The following is a 23,185-nucleotide window of genomic DNA, read 5'->3' on the forward strand; positions in this document are numbered from 1 at the left end:
AGTAGCTGTTGAAGTGCATTGTGGGATATGCACAGTGATTGGGCCTCTACAGTTAATCATCTGAATGATCATGCATCCATTAGGTCCTCTGTTAGATCTTTGCTGGACTTTTTCTGTCCTACAGACATGACTTACAGACACAGTCTATCTTCTGTGGATAGTACTTTTAAGCCTGGACACTTTTTTTTCTTTCTTTCACACATCCACCACTTTAAATGTAGATTTTGTACAATATGCTGTTGTGGCCAAATACAAGAATCGGACTGAACATTATCGAACAAACCAAACACAATCCAATGAAAACTCTGAAAGACCTTCAGATAACCTGCAGAAGGCTGTGTAGTAAGTCTGGCTACTTGAAAGAGAAGATTTTGCACAATACTTGCAGGAGTTGACCTTAAGCTTATTTGAATGTTCTGCCGCTGCTCATTTCATGCAGTAATTATAAATTTAAGTTCATAAAGTTATGTGATTGTCTATTTCTCCTTTCTGGCAATGACTCAGGGAACCTGAACATAGAAAGAAAAGTAGTCCACAAAGGGGACTTCTTTCTGACCATTCTTCCTACCGTTGCTGTCATAACCTCTTAGTATCTGAACCAAACAAAACCAGGAGGTGAGAAGGAAAAAAGGAAGGAACCAAAGCCCTGAGAGGATCTAATGAAACAAAAAGAGATGGGGGGTGCCTTTGTACGGCCCTGCTTTAGTTTTATCACTTTTTTTATGGAAGTTCCCTCAGGGTTTCCCTAACTAGGTGATAGTTGTCACAAAGCTGAAAGTGGCTCAGAGTTAAAGCACAAAGCGAGATGGGGCTGGAAACAAAAGAGCAAGAGGATCAGAGAAAAGGGAAGAAAGAGAGAAAGGTAACCTGCTGGAGAAAAGTGAGCCAGTGAGACAAGACGGGTTGGCAGAGGAAGAGAGATATTTAAATAAAAAGAAAAACGTGAAGATGAAAAGAGAAAAAGAACGAGGAGATGCAGCAGCTGGCATGAAGCTGATGGCTCCTCAATCACTGTGTCCCTCTGTTGGGAGGTCAGAGGAGCTGCCTCCCCCTCCCCTGCCCCTGCCCTCTTCCTTCTCTCTCCTTCCGTGTTCTCGGCTCTTTTAGGCTGTTATGTAACAGAGCAGGGAGAAAAGTGAGGCGAGGAAAGAGTTCTTCTTTTCACTTGGAAAGAAGGTGCTTCAACAGTTTTTCTTTTGCACTTCAGGTTTTACCTTAATTACCTTAGCCTTTATTCTGAGACCCAAGCTGACATATTTCTCAATGAAGTGGGTCACTCTTTTAAGAGACCATATCCCCAACAACAACAAGCAAGTTGTTGTCATTTCAAATAATTAAAAAATACACAATAAAAAATAATTCAGATCAAACAGCAGTTTGGAGATGGGCAGCACCACTTGATGCCAAAGCAGTAGGGAGACTCGAAGAAATCACTGTTATTTCTTGGTCTGCATTGTCTCTTCTCCAGCCTGGGTTGTGTCTCCATGGTAACCAAGTCCAGTTTTACCGCTGGGTGATGGTAGTCTGTTACCGCATCAAGTTTTAAATCAGACTTTCACCACAGTGTCCAGAGATACAATGCAGTGAAAAATGCATTTGTCTCTTTGCAGGTTTCACGTTATTTGCTTTGTTGTTGAAATTGGTCCTGAGGGCCCCAAAGTGTGCAAAAAAAAAAAATCCTCCAAACCATTTCACGACCACTGCCAGCCTGCCGTTGCTGCTTTTTAGTTACACCTAAATGTTCCAAATCATCGAACACGGCTTAATATTAATGACAACCCAAGTATTTTCTCTAGCCACTCACAGGCCTGTTTACTCACCCAGATGTGTAGAATGCAGAAATCCCTTGAATGGAACCTGTCTGACAACACGAAGAAGGCCAAAAGATTTCAGAAAATAACACATCATAATCCAGACTACAGCAATTCAAACACATATGACAAACTAAATCGCTGACATCCATCAGTCTGGAAAGGGCTACAAAGCCTTTTCTAAGGCTGTGGGACACCAGCGAACAACAGTGAGAACCATTATCCACAAATGGAGTAAGACCTTCTCACAAGTGACTGGCCTACTAAATCACTCTAAAAGCGCTTTGAAAACTCATCCAGCAGCCTAAAAAATTAACCAATGAGGCGATGATGGCCTCACAGTGACGATCAGTGTTGACCATTCAATTTGAAAGGGACTGGGTAAATATGCCATCCACTCGACAGTGGTGGTCAGTGGAAAGTGCTAAAACATTTCTGAAAAAATGTGTTGATGATCCCAAAACACTTGGGAAAATCTTTTGGTTTCATAAATGGTGGAACTATGAATTTTGCTCCATCTGACCAACAGTTTGTGACCTCAGATTCAAGCTGAAACTGAATCTGAAAGAAGAGTGGGGTAGCATTCTTCCAGAGAAATGTGAAACACAGTGTTAATATTATCATTTATCACAAACATTTGACGGCAGTTGTGTCGAAAATAGGCCAAAACGTTGATTTAAACAAAATGCAGTTAAAATTATGTTTTCATTTATGAAATGGAAAAAAGCTGGCCAACCTGGTCTTGTGTAAAAAATGCCCCCTTGGTAAATCATTAATTGACTGTGACTAACACATTTCTTTTGTTTGCCTGGTGTTTTTAGTCCTATACCTGTAGGATCAAGAAATTTCTTAAATACAACCTATCTAACAACATAAAGTATGCTTAAAGGTCAAAAAGGCAACACATCGTGTCCCGACCCAAAGAAATTCAAGAACAGGTGAAAAACAGAGCCACTGACATTGATCAATCTGGAAAGGGTTACCAAGCCACTTGTATTTCTTTGAGCGAGGTCCACAAATGGTGAACAGTGGTGAACCTTCCCATGAGTAATTTTCCTTCCAAAATTGCTACAGCTGATGCAGGAGGTTAAAAAAGAACCCCCAGAACCCCATCGAAAGCATTCAACAACTAGAAACAGACCAAACAAAAATTGTTGTCATGATGGTGCTCCCAGTTAATGAGTGAAGGAGAGCAACTATGTCATGAATTACAGTCAAACCATGGTACAATTTATGCAAAGATAAAAAAGCAGAAAATCAAACAGATCTAAACAACTCGCTGGAAATCAAAGTATCTCACATGTAATGTATGGTTCTAGGGCTTCCCTACAAAGGTTTAATGGCTGCAGATATTTAAAAGCCATTTGAGATATAAGAGGGAGGATGGCAGCTGCAGCTGAAACAGAAGGCTGTCTGGTTCAAAGTTACGTTTTACAGTGAATGTCTCCACAGTCTCTTTCATGCATATCCCACTCAGGGCAGCCGAACATGCTCACGCAGCAATTTGCCTCCTCTTTTAATGTCCTGTGCAGTCAGGTAGATGATTGTGCTGCTGATTGATACCAGTTTCCAATGATGTGAGCGACTAAATAATACAACTCAGGCAGGAAGGGAACATTTTCTGAGCTGTGACTTAAGAATGCAAAAAAGAGCCAAGGATGGTTTTACATCTCATCTGGAGTCTGATGGAGTTACAGCTGTTATAAAATGAGCTGGTAAAGTCGGACCCACGCAAACACAGAAATGTGGAGGTGACCTCTGCTGACTGATGTTCGACGCTCCGCCACATGAGCAGCGAAGCGGCATTACACAACAACAATCTTTACACCTGTCTGGGAAATGAGCCCCGCTCGCCTTCGGATGTGCCCTGCGGTATTACGTGATGAATATTTCAGATTGGACATGAAACTGTTTAAAGTTCAACCAAGCGCCGGCATTTTTCCCGAGCGTAGGTGTTCTGTTACATAAGAGCGGGAGGTGAGAGCAGGAATAATCAGCAGCAGTGGAGCTTTCTGGACGTGTTCGATCACATTTGCAACTCTGTTGTCACGCAGGCTTTCCATTCACACCAGTTTTTCCAGAGATACTGGACTCATCAGGTTGTTACTTGACAGTTGTGCTTGTTTTACCTGTCAAAAACACAATAAAGACATTGCAGAAACCCTGGCCGGCTTCAGGACAAATGTCTTGGGAAGGTTTAGAAGTTAGATCTAGTTTGGTAACACTTCAACATTCTGACCTTTTAATAAAAAGCTGAAATATAGGCTTCACACAGAGTCAAACTGCGATTTTTCCACTCCTTGCTGTAGGTTGTAAATCTGAAATCTTGCCGACTAGATGTTTTCCACCTAAACTGTTGTTTTGACAGAAAAAAATCTGCTGTTTTGCCACATAAGGGATAAATGGTATAATACGATATTGATCTCTCTGGGAGGGCTGAAGGGATTCCTGGAGTTTGGGATACGATGGTTTTAGTCAGTAATCACAGAGGAGATGACCCAAAGCAGGTCGAGATGTGATGATGTGTTTGTATGGAGACTTAAGATGAAAAGAAAAGAAACATTTTGAAGTTTTATCCCAGATCTTATCACCATTGAATATGTTTACGTATATACTATTAATTATTTAGCTTATACTCCTGCTTTAAGGCAATTGGTCATAGTGGGGTGAAGACCTGGATATTTTTCTGACAAATGATGATCCATTTGTAAAACCAATCTTTAATTAATCCTTACAAATAGGAAAGCACCTATCCAAATCCCTCATACATTTATCAATCTGACGACTACAAAAAAAAAACCAACCAAGACAACAACAACAACACTAGATCCAACCATAACGACAACAACAACAACATTTACTACAATAACCACCAATCCCTTAACAAGTGTGAGTACACCCAGGCCAACTTTAACAACAACCACAACCTCCATCGACAACACTCCCCAACATCGACTATAACCATCCAACACAAAACTACAATTCTGTGCCAGTCATTATTTTCCCTCATGGACATTTAATTAAAAAACACAAATATTTGGTCTCCATTTATTTCAACAAGTTTTGATATATTTTACATTCTCTCTTTTTGGGCTGCATGGTGGTGAAGTTGTTAACACTGTTTCATTGCAGCAAAAAGGTCCTGAATTTGAATCCTCGGCTGGGGCCTATTTGCATAAAGTTTGCATGTTCTGTCTGTACATGTTTGGGTTCTTTCCAGGTACTTCAGCTTCCTCCCTTCCACACGCCAAACATATGCCAATGAAGTTAATTGGTCTCAAGAACTGCCCTTGGATGAACTTGCGAACTGCCCATGGTGTACCCCACCTCTTGCCCAATGACCACTGCAGATAATGAGATAGGCAAAAAACCCCACGACTATGCATGAATAAAAGGGTATAGATGATAAATGGATGGATTTTCTCTGATGAAAGCAATTTGCAATATCATTATACCTGGTATACTGACAATGAAGAAAAATCAGTTTTTGAATGATCACATTTACAACCTTGCCAACTACTACAACCACCTAACTCTCAACAATGACCTCAACAACACTTAGTCATGACACGTAATCATGACAACAAAATAACCCCCAACCACAACTATAACCAAATCCATTTCAACTACAACAAGCAACCACGCCACAATCACAACTCTTGTTACAACTACAACTACTTCAGTCCTGACCATACTGATGACAACCTTCTTAACCTTTATCCCGATATCATGTAAAAGTGATTGGGAATGAGAGCAACTTAGACACAAAGTGGTGGGCCAGATGAATTCCCAGAGTGGGGTCAGCGGATGCTGAGGTACATTGAGGTAGCTATCTTTCCGCAGAGTCAGTAGCTACATTACTCCAAACATCATGTGGCACTCGCATGAAGCCCAAGAAGAGTATGTTTCCATGGTGAAGAAGCTTCATCCAAGCCTTGAATCATCAAGTGAAATGTAAAGCGCTGGATGCAGTGGTGTAACGCATGCTGCCACTGGACTCTAGAGCAGTGGAGATATGTTCTCTAGAATAACTGTGCCCCTCTGGTTTATGTAGCTACTAGTGAAACAATTCTTGACCTTTTAAAGTTTTAGCGCAATAACACATTTTGGACAATTGCATGCTCCAAACTTCATTGGATGGCTTCTTTCTGTTCTAAGATGACTGCGTACCAGTACAGAAAGCAAGCTCCATAAAGATATGAGCAAGTTTGGATGGAAGGACCTTTGTTGGTCTGCACAGTCTTGACCTAAACCCAATGGAGCACCTTTGGGAAGAATTCATGGGACTGTGAGCCAGACCTTCTTGACCAACATCAGTGATGATGATCTAAAAATTCAAAAGTTTACATAAACACACTGATAAACCATGTGGAAAGGCTTCCCAGAAGAGGTGAAGATGTTATGGCTACACAAGGTGGGCAGATTTCCCTCATGGATTAAGAATGAGATGCCAATGGAGTTCACATGTGTGTCAAGGAAAGTGACCCAGTAGTTATGGAAATATAGTCGATAATAAATAATAAAACAGTTTTTTTTAGCTAGGACTGCATACTATACTGAATGGCAGCCACCATCTCATTATCAGTACACAGAAGATTAGTTTCACAAAGAACAGCATGAACTGCTATATTTGGAAGGCTAAAATGTTCCAGCTACGTTCCACTGATGCCTTGCATGCCAGTCATATGACCAGTCAGAATAACTCCCACTGTCTTTGATGCCCACATCTGGATCAGATCATGGTGCCTGAGATGCTAAGGTACGTGGAGATGGTGAGAGCATTACCAGGACTGAAGAAAATGAAAATTGAGGCAATAATCTGGTTGTTCACGAAGTTCACCTCATCACATAAATTTTCTTGATTAATCCTAGAATGAATCCAGGACTTCATTGAGATTTATTTATCTCCTCTCATAAATGACATAACTCATCAGCTGAAAAACCAAGTGGCGCACATACTGGCTGAGTTCTGAATCAGAAACCTCTGGCAGCTAATGAATTTGCAAACTCTAGTTCTCTCACTTACAAAAGGAGCTGCTTTCGTCCTTTGTGCCTTCCATGGTGCCATCCGGCAGCATCTGGAGGTAGAATCCGTGTCTGCAGTAGAGCCGTGTGACGATGCCCTTCAGCTGGGGCTCTGCAGAGCAAACATAGTGTTAATGACACATGTTAGCCTCCAGGAACACACACTTTCTCTCTCAAACACACACACACACACACACACGCACACACACACACACTTGTCAGGTGGCATTTATCAGTGCAAACGCCTACCTCAGAGCCTAGCCACACAGAGAAAAGTCTATTTACTCTGTTAAACATTCAGACAGAGAGGGATTTGTGCTTGCATATGAGTAGGTATTTTCTCAGACAGGTTTAACTCAGAAAAGGACACCGTTAGCTGTTTTCTTTAGTTTAGCTTGTGTAACTGCATGCATGCAAGACTAGTTTTGGCCTCCAAGTTGTGTTAATTTACTTCAATGTTAGCTTAAAATAGCCTATAAAATACACTAACTAAACATTTTAGCTTGCCTACACTAGTTTTGGATGTTGTATTTTTCACCCACAGAACACTTTTTACTTGATAAACCTAGTTGTATCAAAACGTTCCAGTAAAAGGTTTATATCCAGTTTGTTTATCTGGCCTGCTTATAAGTTTGCTAACTGAAATGCTAACTCTTAGCATCTGACTTGTTTAAGTTAACATGAGTTTTTCTTCTGGTTCTGAACTGCTGAGGAGGGCTAACTGGAGGATCCGAAGAAATGTCAGGAGGCTGAAGTGTTTCTACAATCAACTTTTGATGAATCACATCAAATATGAAAGAGGATTGAGGCGCATGGGGGGAGCCTGCAGTTTGCCCTCAATTGATAGAAAGGAGGTTTCAGTGCGTGAAGAATAAAGAAAGATACTAACAGGGAAATCTGCTCATTTAAACTTCCCAAGGTGTACAAGCAAACTGACACGAAGACTCTTTCTTTTCTTGAAATACAGTGCATCAAACAGTATTTGGCCCATTTACAGAGTTTTTTAATTTAGCTTTTTGGTCGCACTTAAATGTTTGAGATCATCAAACTAATTTTAATCTGAAATTGTTGGACCATGTTTTGCTGAATATTTGACCATTTGCATATTGCTGGACGCCACCAGGCCTTCCGGGGTTTTCGGGCATTTTGTATCCCAGGACAGTCCGCTAGTACAAATCCCAGCAGGAACTGCAGCTGATAGGATGGGGGCGTCGCAGCTCTGAGGCCGTTGCAGCTCTGAGGCCACAGTCAACTATATAACAGAGTATGAGACGGCCCACCATTGCTTTCATCTTGGGACCAAGACGCGGTTACCGGCATCTGAAGCAGCATTCTGGAGAAAGAGTCACACATGGATTTTAATTCATTCTCCCCGTTGGCCAACGAGAAAACTAAGTGAATTAAGCTTACAGGGTTTAACAGGTAATGTGCATGCAACCTTACGTGGGTTTAACACGTAATCAAAAACCACGGAGTTTCAAGGAGACGCAATTTTACCTCCTTGTTTTTTTTGTTCCAGTCGACTAGTGACGGTCCATCATATTTTTCACCTTTCTGCCAAGGAGGTCACAAAGGGCGAAAAACGGACTGCGTTGCTGAGTATCCGCGTTGCTGAGTATCCGCGTTGCTGAGAGTTCCACACAGACGTGTGGAACTCTCCCCCCCTCCTTCTCCCTCCCTCTGCTCAGAGGAGACAACATCGAGTAAAATCCATCCTTTTATTTTTATTTCTTTATTAGAAATAGCGTGGGCAGGGTAGAGGAGGATCTTAGTGCGATTCAGAGTTGCCACTTATAGCCTAATGTGTTCTGAATTGTATGTGCATGCAACCTTTTTTTTTAAACTTGACTGCTGTTGAATTTCGGAGGCCGCTGAGTCTCGCAAGTTGTGTTTTTACTGTGCGAACACCTGAGCGCAGGTGCACTGAGAAACTGGACTGCTATAATAACCTTATGGTTAAAATCAACCATCTTTGTCTTCAACTTCGTGCTTTACTAGCTTGCTGCCAAAAGTTTATTACCCTTTGTCCTCTGGGTTTACAACTTTGCATGGAGGAAGTTTATGACTGCCTGTGTCCCGCTGAGCTACACTTTGGGGAGTGGCCTCCCCGAGCTTCGCTCAGCGTCACATTCTCACTTGTTTGCCATAATTGCTGGTTTGATTCCATACACACCCACTGCTGTTTTGTTTTATTTTGTTTAGTTAGATATTTTAAGCCTTTTGTGTAGAACTTTGCATGCTTGATTAGGTGAAGATTATTGAATCGAAGAGCGAATTGTATCAGGACTGTTGATTTAATAAATATTCACGTAGATAAAGAGAAGGCGTTGGTGTTTATTTTGTGATTTGTCAGTCAAAATAAGGTTAAAGTTCCCTACGTTTTGGCAGAAATGGTTGATTAAACAGTGACGTCTAATAATAGTTACCAACTATTACCGAGAATTTAATAATTGTAATTATCAAAGGCTTTGAGCCACAATTACAACACCAGAGGACATCTCTGGTTTCGATTCATAAATGAGGATTTTTGGTTAGGAAATTAATTTTCTCAAATTATGATATTTAATTATAATTCTTGATAAATATTAACTAATCAATAATCATAATCCCAACAAAATAAAGATAACCTAGGTAAATAATTAATTTACTTTACAAATTAAAGCCAACCAAGCCAGCCTAGGCAAAAGTGAACAAATAATGGCACCCATTTGTTAAATCAGGAAATAACTGTGAATGAGCACACATAGGTATGATTTCCGCCCCCACCTGTAGATTCAAGTTAAAGATCTCAAAAAGCAACATATCTTGCTCCAATTTAAAGAAATTTGACAACAGAGGAGAAACCAAGTTAATGATGTCTATCAGTGTGGAAATCCTAGCAATTTGCTGAGAGACTAGTAAGCTCCAGTGTTTGAAAGTCATTCAGGAGGTCACAGAAGTACACAGAGCAACATCTGAGGCTCTAAAGGCCTCACTTGCCTCAGTTAAGATTAATGTTCATGTTTCAACAATAAGAAAAATGACTGGGCAAAATTTGAAACCATTGGAGACCTCTAAAACAAACACAAAAACACATCTCAGATGTGCCAAAAACATCTTGATGATCCCAAAGACTTTTAGAAATATACTCGGTGGACTGATGAGGCAAAAAGTGCAACTTTATGTGAGGTATGCATCTTATTACATCTAGAAAAACTTAACACAGCATTTTACACAGCTAAAATAGCCCCAACAGAAACTATATACATGTTTTGGAGTGGCCTAGTCAAAGTTCAGACTCGAATTTGAGTGAGATACTAGGGCATGAACTTAAACAGCCCATTGATGCTCAAAATCCATCAGATACAACTGTATTAAAACAATTCTGCAAAGAAAGTAACACTTTATGGTAGCTGGTGTCCTGACGTGTGACTCAGCCAGTTATTAGACTTGAACCAAGTTAGTCTTGGTAGCTTTTCAACCCTTAACAAATAACATCATAATTTGAAAATGAATTCTTTGTATTTCATCAAAAAAACAGAAGATATCTGTTCAGGGGAAACACTTTCTCACAGCCTGGCAAGTAAATAAATAATTAAACAAAACAAAAAAAACCTCCCCACTAACTTCATAAAATGAGACCAAGATAAAACAAACAATAAAAAATATATAAAAAACACATATATAAAAGATATAAAAACTGTAAAATTTGATAAAAAATTTAAATAATAGAATAAAACTCCAATAAAACTAAGCAGTCACAACAAACACTTTATTAATCTATGTCCTTGTGGAAATCAAATTCAGGCTGACTTTTTATACTTTTAACCATCATGTCATGGATTTCTTCTGTTTAATCCCCACTTTTATAATAAACCTGTGACACAACATGTTTAAAATCCTTTCATGGCAGACCGTATCCTCTGCATGGAGCCTCAGTCGTTGTAACGACAGAAAGATAAGAGCCATCATCCATCCATCGCCAGCTGACTAGACACAGAAGGTCAGATGTGGAGTGTGGTAATCTGTTATGTGTTAATCTCAAATTAAGCCCCAGACCACACAGCGGGCCATGTGCATCTGAACATGGCTGCTGCCGGGCACAGAGGATCTGAGCAACAAACATGCACCGCTGACCTTTAACGAGTCTCTGCCTTTGCTCTGTTTGGTAATGTTGCTGCATTTTCAAACAGACGGAGTACTTCTTGGACAGAAGCGAATGGATGACATCTAGTGCAGAGCTAAAAAAAATCAGCAATAAGAACTCCTGGCCTTTACGCTTAATCTCTCAGGCATGCATCTTCCGAGCTACAAGTAAGAGAAATCTCCTTAAACCACATTTGAGCTGGAATGATAAACTTAAAAGGTTTATGTGCACAAACAGTGCCTTGCAAAAGTATTTATACCCATTAATCATTTCCATATTTTATCACATTATCAAATATTTTAGCTACAAACTTCATGTATTTTATTGGGATCTTATGAGATAGACCAGTGCAAAGAAGAAAATTGTGAAGTGGAAGGAAAAGCATTTGTGATCAGCCCCCTTTACTCTTATACCTTTAAATAACATCCAGTGCAAATAACTGTCTTCAAGGTTTTAATTTGTTAAGCACCCAGGAGGTCCACAGTAACAGCAGGAGCTGTTGGGTGGGAGAATCTGTTGACATGTTTTAATCATCCATCCACAAATCTGGCTTTTGTTGTTAGAAGAGAGGCAAGAGGAAAGCCATTGTTGGTAGAAATCCATAAGAAGTCACATTTGCCACAAGACATGTAGGGGAGACAGCAAGCATGCGAAAGAATGTGCTCTGATGAGATGAGACCAAAAGTGAAGCTTCTGCCTTATATGCATAACACAGGTGGAAAACTACAACTGCAAATCACCCTAAATAGCCCAAGTGGAAAGCATGGTAATGGCAGCATCATGCCACCAAGTCCAGACCTAAACCCAATCAAGAACCTGTAAAACTACTTGTGAATTGTTAATCACAGAGGCTCTCAGTCCAAACTGACTGAGCTATATGGGTGAAATTTTAGACTTTTCACAAAAGCTGAGGTTACTAAAGGTGTCAAGTCTTTATAAGTCCGTCCTTGTATAACAGTAAAAGTTAATCAGTGGGACTAAAACAAATACGTTCAAAGCCAACCTGAGTATGCAGAATGAACAGATGGTAGATTTGTGAAATGACGTGAGGAAGAGTGGGAGAAGGATCTGTTCCCTCTTTGAATGTCAACAGGCATTCAAAGACAGTTAAGGAGTGAACTTAATAAAGAAAGAGGGATTAATTTCCCATATTAAGAATCTCAACCATCAAAGTCACCCTGAACCCCGAGGCTCCATAATGTCAAATGACAACTGCGCTGCAGCTCATGTTATTTTTACCACTGTGATGCACTGTTATTCCCAACCTGTGTGTTCAGACACTTCCAACAGTATGAACTCGGCTGAAAGCACATATGATCACATTTAAACACAGAGCTAAACTAAAAGTTATACCACGATTTATTTCCAGGAACAACAAATGATTCAAACTGTTCTTTAGGGGAATATTTCAACCAAATGAGAGGAATAAACAATGTTGTGATGTTACATATCTTTTTCTCTGACGTTTATGTTTTGCAGTTCAATATTTCTTTTAACTTTTTGAAAGTACTTAACGTTTTTTCTATGATGTTGGCTGCTTTTTAGGTCCAGTTTCCGGTCATCTTTACAGGAATATTTGTTTGTTAAGCCAGCTGGCTAACTTTGATATTTCAGACGTAAAAAATCTCCTAAACTCACCACTCACCACTGAACCAGTGCTATGATGACACCAAAACATTTCAGCAACAAACTATTTAGATTTGATTTCTCAGCGCTGGAGGCATTGGAGAGGCATATTAGTCAGTCACAGCAAACCAACGTTCCTTTATAAGGGTTAGCTGGGTTTGTGGCTTGAGAATGGGATGTTGTGATGAAAGAGCAGCTTTGAGGTCAACCAGCAGCAGGATTTAAGGTAAAAACATAAGTAGAGGCGTCTTTTGATGTGTCCACCTTGGCTCGCCACTCAGGGCAGCAAAGCCTTTGGGGCGGCATGAAAACAAATGATCTGGGTTGCGCGCTAAATAATTTTGACGTTGCCCATTTGGGAACAGGCCTGGCCTCTAATGGTGGCTATGTTGTGTAATATTACACAAGCCACTAGTGGCACTGATGCATCTTTGCAGCTAAAGCTTTGCAGCTTTTTTGAAAGACAGTAGCTTGTTTCTCTTTCTTCAGTTTTATCTATGACCACATAAAACAGTTTGACAGACAGAAAATAGGACTGTAGTTCAAACAAGTGACACACAAAGACCTATTAATGGTGATAGACCAAAGGAGGATGCATCTCTGAGGTCTGGTGTCAGGTCTTAGAAGGATTATTGCATTCTTTAGGGTTGCAGCCTATTTTGCATTTCCACATTTAGCCACATTTAGCCATGGTCAAGTAACTGGACTGGACCGAGATTGAGTGAAATATTGATCAAAAGATATCAAGAAACTCTGGCTGTTTGGAAACCTTTGTACAAGAGCATATGTGTTCCAATGAAACAGCGAGAATACATTAAGACATTTTATTTACACTTTCTTTACACTTTTATAATCTGAGGTTTGTTCAGACCGTTATTTGGGAATTTCAAATTGTAACGTTTTCCATTTTATATACAATCATTTTATTACCATTGTCATTCATCATGCACAGTAAGTAAAGATAACTTAGAGCTACCCTGTGTTTGGTTTAGTGCAGCTTAATGCAGCTTCTTCTTCTTCCTACCTAAAACATGTTGACACCCCCTACTGCTAAGTGTATGGGCGGTCTCAGTGTTTGGTTTACATCAGTGTTTGCATGTGGTATTTATCTTGATTTGCCAGCATTTGGTTGTGAATTGCAACATATCACATAAATACATAAAAAATCACTGCCACTCTAGATTAAAACCTGGTTTCTATGTAATTTAACATATTTTCTCTCCCTCTCTGACTGATTTTTTTCCCTCTTCCCTCAGTCTGTTCATCTTCTGTATTTTTTCCCCATCTCATACCAAAAACTGCATACCTAATCTGCAGGGAAAGCCCTTACTGTTGCTCTTTTTGAGTTGTGAAGAACAGATGAAGTGGGGAAAAGTGGCAGCACTTAATAGCTGAATGACAGACTGTCACTCAGAGGAACAAGGAGAGGGGAGACAGAGGACTTGGAGGAAAAGTGGCAGATGAAGGTAAATGTCCGAGAATTCACCACTAAGCATTTAAAAAGTGTTTTAAACAGGTTTTAGATTCACCTCAGCATGGTTCAGCAGGTGTGCTAAATAATTTTTTCTCCCAGCCAGACCACTTGAAACTGATGGCTGATTGCAGATTATTATTCGTCCATCTGTTTGTCGGGAAGACTTCTGAAACCTTCACCGTTCTGTCAGTGTCAGCAGCCGAGCAGTCGTTCCCCGGAGAGCACAGATGTGCAACAGCACTGATGAATTATGATCACTGTAGCGCAGAAACTGTTTATGGGTTTGGTGGGATCAAATACAAGCAGATTCTTGCAGACGTTTCCGATCTTTGCAATTACATTTACCTTAAATCAGATATTTACATGCATGTTATAAAATCAAACATAACCTATATTTTTCTCACTTTGACATTAAATGAAACCAGACTTTTATTATTATTTCTATTTACTAAATCTAAGAACAATGAGAGACGGATGTTTAAGAGTTTCTGTTTTTTGCCTTCCTCAAATAAAAAACAAAATTACAAATTACTTTGCCTTTAATCAATTTTGGAAAGCACAAATGATAATGTCATAGCTTTGCATGCTTCTAATTGGTTGATTTCCCTGACAGCAGAGTTAAACGGAGGTGCACATACAGTTTAAGTCATGAAAAATCTAAAGAATCCTGCCAAGATACCAGGAAGAGGATTATGGACCACAGTGAGTCTGATTCATTCTTGGATACATTTCCAGATGCCTGAAAATGCCATGTTCATCTGTATGGGAATGTCCAGCCATCATACTGCTCAGAAAGCAGACAGCTGGTAAGAGAGTGTGATTATTCAGTAAAACAAGCGCTGTACCAACATGGGCTGAAAGAGAACAAGATGCGTGCACTCCTTAAATAACATTAATAGTCATATTACAGTTTGTAAATGCACTCAGGGACAAAAACCTTGATTTTTGGAGACATCCTGAAGTTTTGCGACCTGTCCAGGGTGTACCCCGCCTAATTGCCCAATGACCACTTGAGATAGGCTCAAAGGAAAAACCCAAAACAAAACTCAGAACACCTTCAAATGATGACAGCAGAAGGGACTGATGCCCTTCACAAAACAGACGCCATCAAAAGGAAAAAACAGTATATGGAAATACTGAAGCAGCATCTCAGATGTCAGCCAGGAAGTTAAAGCTTGGACACAAATGCGTCTTCCAAATGGAAAAATGCCCGTCTGATTCCAGCAAACTATTGAGAGAAGCTAAATAAAACCATTTGCTGTTCTGAAAACCTAAAAACTGGAATTAAACTGAAATAAACATTTGACCCAATGTCAAATATTTTGAATAATTTCTGGTTTTTATCTTGGATGTTGTAACAAAATTATACGGACTGAACCTTCGTAGTGTTTCTCTGGTCATACTGACGATTAACATTAGTCTCATTCAGCTGCACTCACAATGCTCCCACATTTATACACTGATACTCAAGGGCACATCGACGTTCACCACCTTTCAATTCCCGCTGAGCCAAAGAACAGGTAACTCAACATAAACCATTGTTCCACATCTGCCTCTCACCTATTAGTTAGTTGCCAAACACACAAATAACTGATCTTTTCAAACAGCTGAAGGCTGGACAACAACTGTTATTGGCTGTATCAGGTTCATTTAGAGAGTTATAAAGCATAACTTAGCTCACAGCGGTGTGAACAATGTTTAAAGTGTGACCAAACAATCCAACAATCCCATACAAGGTCAACATTTGGTGCCAGCACCACCACTGAGGTTTTTCTATCCAATCTCTAAGCTGCCAGGCTGAATTGAATAGCTAACACTCCACCTGAGACAACCACTGTAAGTCAAGTCTGTGTGCTGACAGATTGTTCTTTGTGCGCTGCGACAGAAGGAAACAAAGCATAGTTGACTTCTTCAAGTAATTACTCCTCCAGGCTGAGCAGCACTAATTTACAGCTGCATGCTGCTCATGCAGTAAGAGAGTAATATTTCTGGTCTCTGCCTGTACTGTTGCTACTGCATCACACAAACAGACACACAATAACAGTGTTTATTTACCTTCCTATTGCAGTTCTGTGTTCATATAGTTCCTAAAAATATCAGCATCTAAGTCAGACCATCATCAGCCAGCAGACAAATGTCAGTATAGTGTCTTTATCAAATAAATCTTTGTGGGCAAATTCCTGCTTGGTTTCTGCTATTTAACATACCATGCCTCTGCACACTGGTCCAGCAAAATCTCTCTCTACAGTTAATAAGCTTGTTACTCTCCACTGACTGTAATATTGTCTTTCTCACCACTTGCCTGAAAGCCTGAAGACATTAATCCATGGACTTATGGATTTTACAGCTAGTTTTCATCTTTCATTTATTCTGGCCAATAGTAAACGCTCACAAGAAACCACAAAAGATTTATCATATCCTCAACTGGAAATATGTCCATATGTCCATTATAAAGATTATTTTTGTAGTTCTACCAAAATTAAAAAACAACCTGGACTAAAGGAGGAAATGCATAAAATATTTCATATTTCATTTTTCACATTAAGCGTGCTTGTAAATTGCATAAATCCGTGGGCTCAGTGTATCCCCAGATGACAGTGAATAATGAGGATAAAGGCAGGTTTAGCCTATATGGTAATGATCACATTTACAAGGACCATCAATCACCTAAAAATCACCATCCGCCTCATTCCTTATTGGATGCAGAGGTAGAAGAGGCGGAGGAACCTTTAAAAAAACCTGCCTCTTCCTCTTTCTCATTCAGTCTTTTTCTTTGTCTCACTAAAGTCAAGCATCAGCTTTTAGGAAAATCAATATTGATTAAAGTGATCAACAGGAGTGCATGACTCAGTTACAACAAATGTTTGGCAGAAGACAAAATTACTGTGTTTTAGTAAAAGGGAAAGTTTATGATGTGGTTGTGGGGAGTAGTAATGAGCAATAATCAGAATCAGCTTTATTGGCCAATATTGTGTACACAAACAAGAAACTTGACTTCGGATTTAATCGCTTACAGCATACAGACATTAAGTATAAATATTTAAATTTACAGGAAATTTAAAAAAAAATAAGAAAAGGAGCAGTATCCACATGTATGTGTATGTTCAACCATTTTTATGTAAAGAAAAAGAAAAGCAGATTATGGTATTCCAGATATGCTTATTTTGTTTCACAGCAAAGTATCTGACTAGTCAGGCTGAAAAGTGTTCACTGTGTTCATCAGAGAGACAGTCTGGGGGAACAAACTGTCTCTGTGGTGGCTGGTTTTGCAAATAGTGCTCTATACCGCAGAGATGTTGGCTGCCCTTTTCCTGATCCTAGACCTGTACAAGTCCAGAACCATAAGTGACCCACTGTCTTTAATGGGTTTAGTTTCAGGTGGTTTTGACCGCACCAGTGTACCAGCCAATCTACCTCCTGTCTGTATGCAGACGGATCACTGTCCTGGATCAGAGCAATGACAGTGGTTTTATCTATAAACTTCAGGATTTTTTTAAAATCCCAAATTACTCCCTTTTCCAGGGACAGTCAGCTGATAGTTGAACCTCGGCTTCAGGAGGAACAGTGTGGTTTTCATCCCGGCCGTGGAACACTGGACCAGCTCTATACCCTCTACAGGGTACTTGAGAGTGCATGGGAGTTTGCTCAACCGGTTCACATGTGTTTTGTGGATCTGGAAAAGGCATTCGACTGTGTCCCTTAAAGTGCTCTGTGGGGGGTACTCCAGGAGTACCGAGTCGGGGGCCCTTTCTCAGGGGCCATCCGGTCTCTGTACAAGCAGAACAGGAGTTTGATCTGCTTTGCCGGCACTAAGTAGGACCTGTTCTCGGTGCATGTTGGACTCTGGCAGGGCTGCCCTTTGTCACCGGTCCTGTTCATAACTTTTATGGACAGGATTTCTAGGCACAGCCAAGGGCCGGAGGGGGTCTGGATTGGGGACCAGTGGATTTTGTCTCTTATTTTTGCAGATGATGTGGTCCTGCTGGTTCCCTCTAGCCAAGACCAACAGCATGCACTGGGTTGGTTTGCAGCTGAGTGTGAAGCAGCTGGGATGAAGATCAGCTCCTCCAAGTCCAAGGCCATGGTTCTCGACCGGAAAAGGATGGCTTGTCCTCTTCAGATTGGAGGGGGGCTCCTGCCTCAAGTGGAGGAGTTCAAGTATCTTGTGGTTTTTTCACGAGTAAGGGGAGAATGGAGCGGGAGATTGACAGATGGATCGGTGCAGCACTCAGTAATGGGGACGCTGTGCCAGTCTGTTGTGGTGAAGAGAGAGCTGAGCTGAAAGGCGAAGCTCTCGATTTACCGGCCAGTCTACGTTCCTACCCTCACCTATGGCCATGAACGAGATCCTGGATACAATTTTCTCGCTGGAAATTTAGGTAGCACTAAAGAGTACTTAAAGGTCACTTTTTCCAAGGATCATGTGGAACCTGCTGGTTATTTTACCATAACATTCAGGTTCTTTCCCAGGACTTACATGGTATGTTCAGAAAAGTAACCAATCAGCTCTGGACAGTAGCCTACAACTTCTAGGAATGTCACTAGCAAAGGTTCTCGTTAAATTACAAAAAAGTTACAGGTACACTGCATGAAATTAACCCCTAAGTTCAGGGCAAGTGCCCTGATAATTTAATTAGAGTAACCAGTGAAATCAGTGAAGGTAACCAGTAACCTCTGAGAAAGTATTTGGTGTGTTTTAGGAATGTATTTAGAAGTACACAGGAAGGATCCAGTTTGTAAGCTGGATGTCCTACCCAAATTTGTACAAGGGCTACTTTTCCTTTTGGTTTAAATTAACATTTTGCCATGATCTCAAGGTGTTTGAGTTTCTTAATGGATCTGTTTTCTTCCCGTTGTTTTTGTTCTCTAGTTGCTGTTACGTTAGTTAATTCATTGCATATTAGGTTCATAGTTCATTCTTGTGTTTAGATATTTATGTTCCCTTCTCGGGACATCTCTGTATTCCTGCTCATCTGTTTTAATTAGCCTCCCTCCTTCATCTGCTCTACATTTCTTCATGTGAGAAAAAGCTGTAAAGCAGCCTTTTCACAAAGGATTGCCCAAAACGTTCAAGCTTGCTTGGACCAGAGCAGAAAAAATAAAAACAAATTATGAAAGCAGAAACGTTGGATGTATAACTATGCATTGAGGTTGGATCATAAATAACCAGCATGTACAGTAGTTTGAGATGTTCTGGATTGATTAGAAAGTGAGTAAACTTTATTTCGGTGTGTTATTGAAGCTTATTGATTTAAAGCATTGATAAATGATCTACTGATGGAGTCAGAAACAAAGAGAAAGAAACAATAGCAGATGTCTCCCTAAATTAGTGAGGGAGAGAATGTGGAGAGCAAGATAAGGACAGAGGATAAAGGACAAGACTGAAAAATTGAATGTGAGAGTGGAAGAGTGGGACAAAGACATGGGACATCAATCAGAAAAAACAAAGTCTGGGAGGAAAATGATACACAGGACGTGGGTTGAAAAGGAAAGGATATGGAGAATAGAGTAACAACTAAAGGCAGCAATAACAGAAAAGGAATGAAGACACTAAAACAGAGTTAAACTGGCAACATAAACACAAGCATGATCTTACTGTTACATCATGCTAACTGTTTATCCTTTTTTAAGCTTAAATTTCCATATCCAACTTTAGGTAATTTTGGGTAATCCAGAAAAACTGAGATCACAGCATGTAAGACCACAGCAGCCACCACGCCAGATACTAATGCAAAACATGGCATTTCCCCTGTAGATTTCATGTGTTAAGATTAAGAACAAAAGCCAAGTAGATATCATTAAACATATGTATGTTTAGGTTTGGAGATACAGCACATGGTTCTGTAAATGGCAGTCATAGTGAATTATGTATGAACATTATTTGTTTCATTATTGTCACTAATACATTTTAATACAAATTTTCTAATGTGAAAAAGCTTAAACACAAAAACTTATAAATACAGGTACAGTTAAGCCCAAAATTAGCTGTACATCCAGCAAATTTTGAATAAAGGTAATCTGTGACTAATATGGGAAGAAACTTGTGCCATCAGAAACTGAATTTGAATTGCTCTGACTGAATTTGTATTTGTGTAATTTGAAATTAAATACATTGGTTTGAATATGAATTTCACTAAACTGAAACTGAATATAATGGTTTAAAACTGAATTTGTTTGCTTTGAAAATTGCTTTGCTTTGTATTGAAAATTCAGTTTGATTACTTTCACTTTCAGGTCTGAAATTTAATTTCAGTTCCAAAATTTTGTTTTTTGTGTCACACATCCGGATTCTTGAAGCCACAAATTAATCAAACACAGATTTAATGATTCAAGTATGTCATTCACTATTGCTGTGTCCAAATTAAGGTCTGCATTCTTTTGAAGGACGCATTATAGGCCAATAACATCCTGGATGAGGCGACAAATGCTGTCCAATCTCCAAGGTTCTAACAAATGCGTCCTTCTTATCCCCAGATTTGATGGATGGGTCCGGTGTATCCTCCGTGACCCATCCTATCCCATGATTCATTGCGGGTCGAAGTAGATTGTTCAAACAGAAGTAGCAAAGGCCGGAGGAGAGAGAAAAGTTGTGAATAAAATTGGATATATTGTGTATTCTGTGAAACAACTGAACTTTTACAATGTTTTTAGACGAGAATGTAGTTGTGTAAACCTAAAATATCTGATCAGTTTATCAAGATATTGCTTAAGTGCACAAATGCGCTGATGTGTTCGTCCACTGCCCCAGCAGCCAGCTCGCCTTGCCAGCTGTCAGCTGACCGGGTGGTTGAGGTGCGCTAAACCCAGAGAGAACAGCTGACTCCCGGCACATTGTTTTCAAAGTCCCGCTGGGTTTCCCCAATGGATGGAAGTTAAACAGATATAATTCAGTCAGATGAATATTAATCTAATATTAATGTTGGTTTATTTATAATAATAATAATAATAATTATTATTATTATTATTATTATTATGCCCTGCAAATAAACTTATTTAAACCTTTTTCCTAAAGTTAATATGTTAGTGTTTAAGTTGTTGAAAATTTTACAAATAAGTTAAACAGTTGGTATTTGTCATCAATGTATTTTATCTAGTGTTAGATTTATATCTATGAACACAAAAACATATTTCCAACATTTAATGGCTAAATAATGAACAAGATCATAAAACAATAACATTTTAAAACAAAACAGCATTATAAGCCATCAGCAATATGTAAAATGGTAAATAAAAACCGTGTAGTTATTCACAGTAGAGACAGCGTTATTAACCTTCAGGCTCCATGTGTTTCGCTTCACACCTCTGCGCTTCGTGTTAACACGGTTGCTAGGCAACAGAAGTTACGCTGAGGTAAGGGCAAGAGAAAGGCAGAGCGACGTAACGCCGGCCGCACCATGCTGATCTGGCATGTTTAGCTAACAGCTACAGGTAGCATAAGTGTTGCTGTTTGACCATCATTTGTTTACATGACGCTTCTTATAGATGCTCATTTGACTTGATGATTGACATCCGCCAAGCTCATGTATGCTGCACTGCTCCATCTCAAAAGGCGGTAAAGGAAGTTTAACCTGATGTGAAATAAAATCGATGAATCTGTGTTTGATTAATCTGTGGCTGTCCTCAAGGACCCGGATGTGTGACACAAAAAATTAAATTTTTTAACTGAAATTGAATTTTACAACTGAAAGTGAAAGTAATCATACAGAATTTTTTAAACAACAAAATACATTTTCAAAGCAAACAAATTCAGTTTCAAACCATTAAATTCAGTTTCAGTTTTGTGAAATTCCTTTTCAAACCAATGCATTTAATTTCAAATTACACAAATACAAATTCAGTCAGAGCAATTCAGATTCAGTTTCTGATGGGACGAGTTTCTTCCCATAGACTAACATAATTAATAATAATGCTTTAAATCTGACAAATAAATCTGTTAAAGGGAGCTAAAGATTAGGGTGATGGCAAGGCGGCCTTCCAGCCTCAAAGACTTACCACCAAAGCATAAATTATCAAAATACCAGTGAAAGCATGCAAAATGTTGATTGGCAATTATAAGAAGGGGTTGATTGTTGTAATGCCAAGACAGATGTTCCCACATATTTTTGAGAAGGGTGTAAATAATTTGATATTCCATTTGTTAAATTGATACTCCTTATGTTTTAAGATATGGCTGTCTCATTTGCTTTCAGAAACAAACGTCATGGTCAAATAAAAACAATAGAAAATCAAAATGTTCTGTGGTATGAATAATTTTGGCCTTAACTGTAGTTGGGCACAGTAGATTATAATGAGGAAATAGAAAATTAATGCATTATGAGTCAGAATTGAAAATGCACCAAACTCATGCAGTGGCAGACATGGTTTTGAAATGTCAAGGCTAAACATAGATTTTTTTTGGAAGTGACCCAAAGATGCGGACCAATGTGGTTGAGTCATTTTATGTCTGATAAATTCAGCTTAATACTCTATTTATTCAACCAAGAGATGAAATTACATTTTCTAAAGTATGCATAGAAAGCTGAGTATCTTTGTACGCCTTTGAAACAGATTGACAATACTATGTTGGGGTATTTCTCGTAACCAGAGAAGGGAATATTATGACCGTTTAACATATAGTGCAATTTATTTCTGTTAAAGAAAACAAGTTTATTTATTACGACAAATAATCTGCACTACTTTTTGTTCCTTTGATGCTCTGCAGAAGATCATCTAAAACTACAGTTATGTACAAAACTATTGGATGAAAGCTACAAATGTGGGCTTCTGTAACTGCAGCTTGACAGCCACCAGGAAGATAAACTGCCGATCCCATGCACTTAGACATCAAACAATATGGTGTCTTTAAGCAGTGTAATCCACTCCAGTACACAAATGTCTTCCATATTTGGCAAGGCTGACCTAAATGCAGGGCATAATGTGCACAATGAGCAGTATAAGAGTTACGAACAGGAGGAGAGGAATTAGTTGACCGGTTTTGATACTCTCTTTTGGTACTGGGGTCAGTATTGGGCATCATATGTCCATGTCTGGCAACAGTAATGACTACAAACCAAAAACACCATGCCAAGTTTGGAACGTGTACCAAAAATTTAATAGTTTTTTTTTTTTTTTTTTTTTTTTATC

The 23,185-nt window shown here is 39.3% G+C and overlaps 1 protein-coding gene across 1 annotated transcript in view; it reads right to left on the minus strand.

Moving 5' to 3' along the window:
* Nucleotides 1-23,185, minus strand: part of fgf11a (fibroblast growth factor 11a) — a 126,450-nt gene that overhangs the window by 52,325 nt on the left and 50,940 nt on the right. The window contains exon 2 of the mRNA XM_047387003.1: nucleotides 6,838-6,948. Within this exon, the coding sequence (XP_047242959.1) occupies nucleotides 6,838-6,948 (111 nt within the window). The remainder of the gene's footprint in view (nucleotides 1-6,837; nucleotides 6,949-23,185) is intronic.

Source organism: Girardinichthys multiradiatus, chromosome 14 (assembly GCF_021462225.1).
Source record: "Girardinichthys multiradiatus isolate DD_20200921_A chromosome 14, DD_fGirMul_XY1, whole genome shotgun sequence".
In the NCBI taxonomy this organism is placed as follows: Eukaryota; Metazoa; Chordata; class Actinopteri; order Cyprinodontiformes; family Goodeidae; genus Girardinichthys; species Girardinichthys multiradiatus.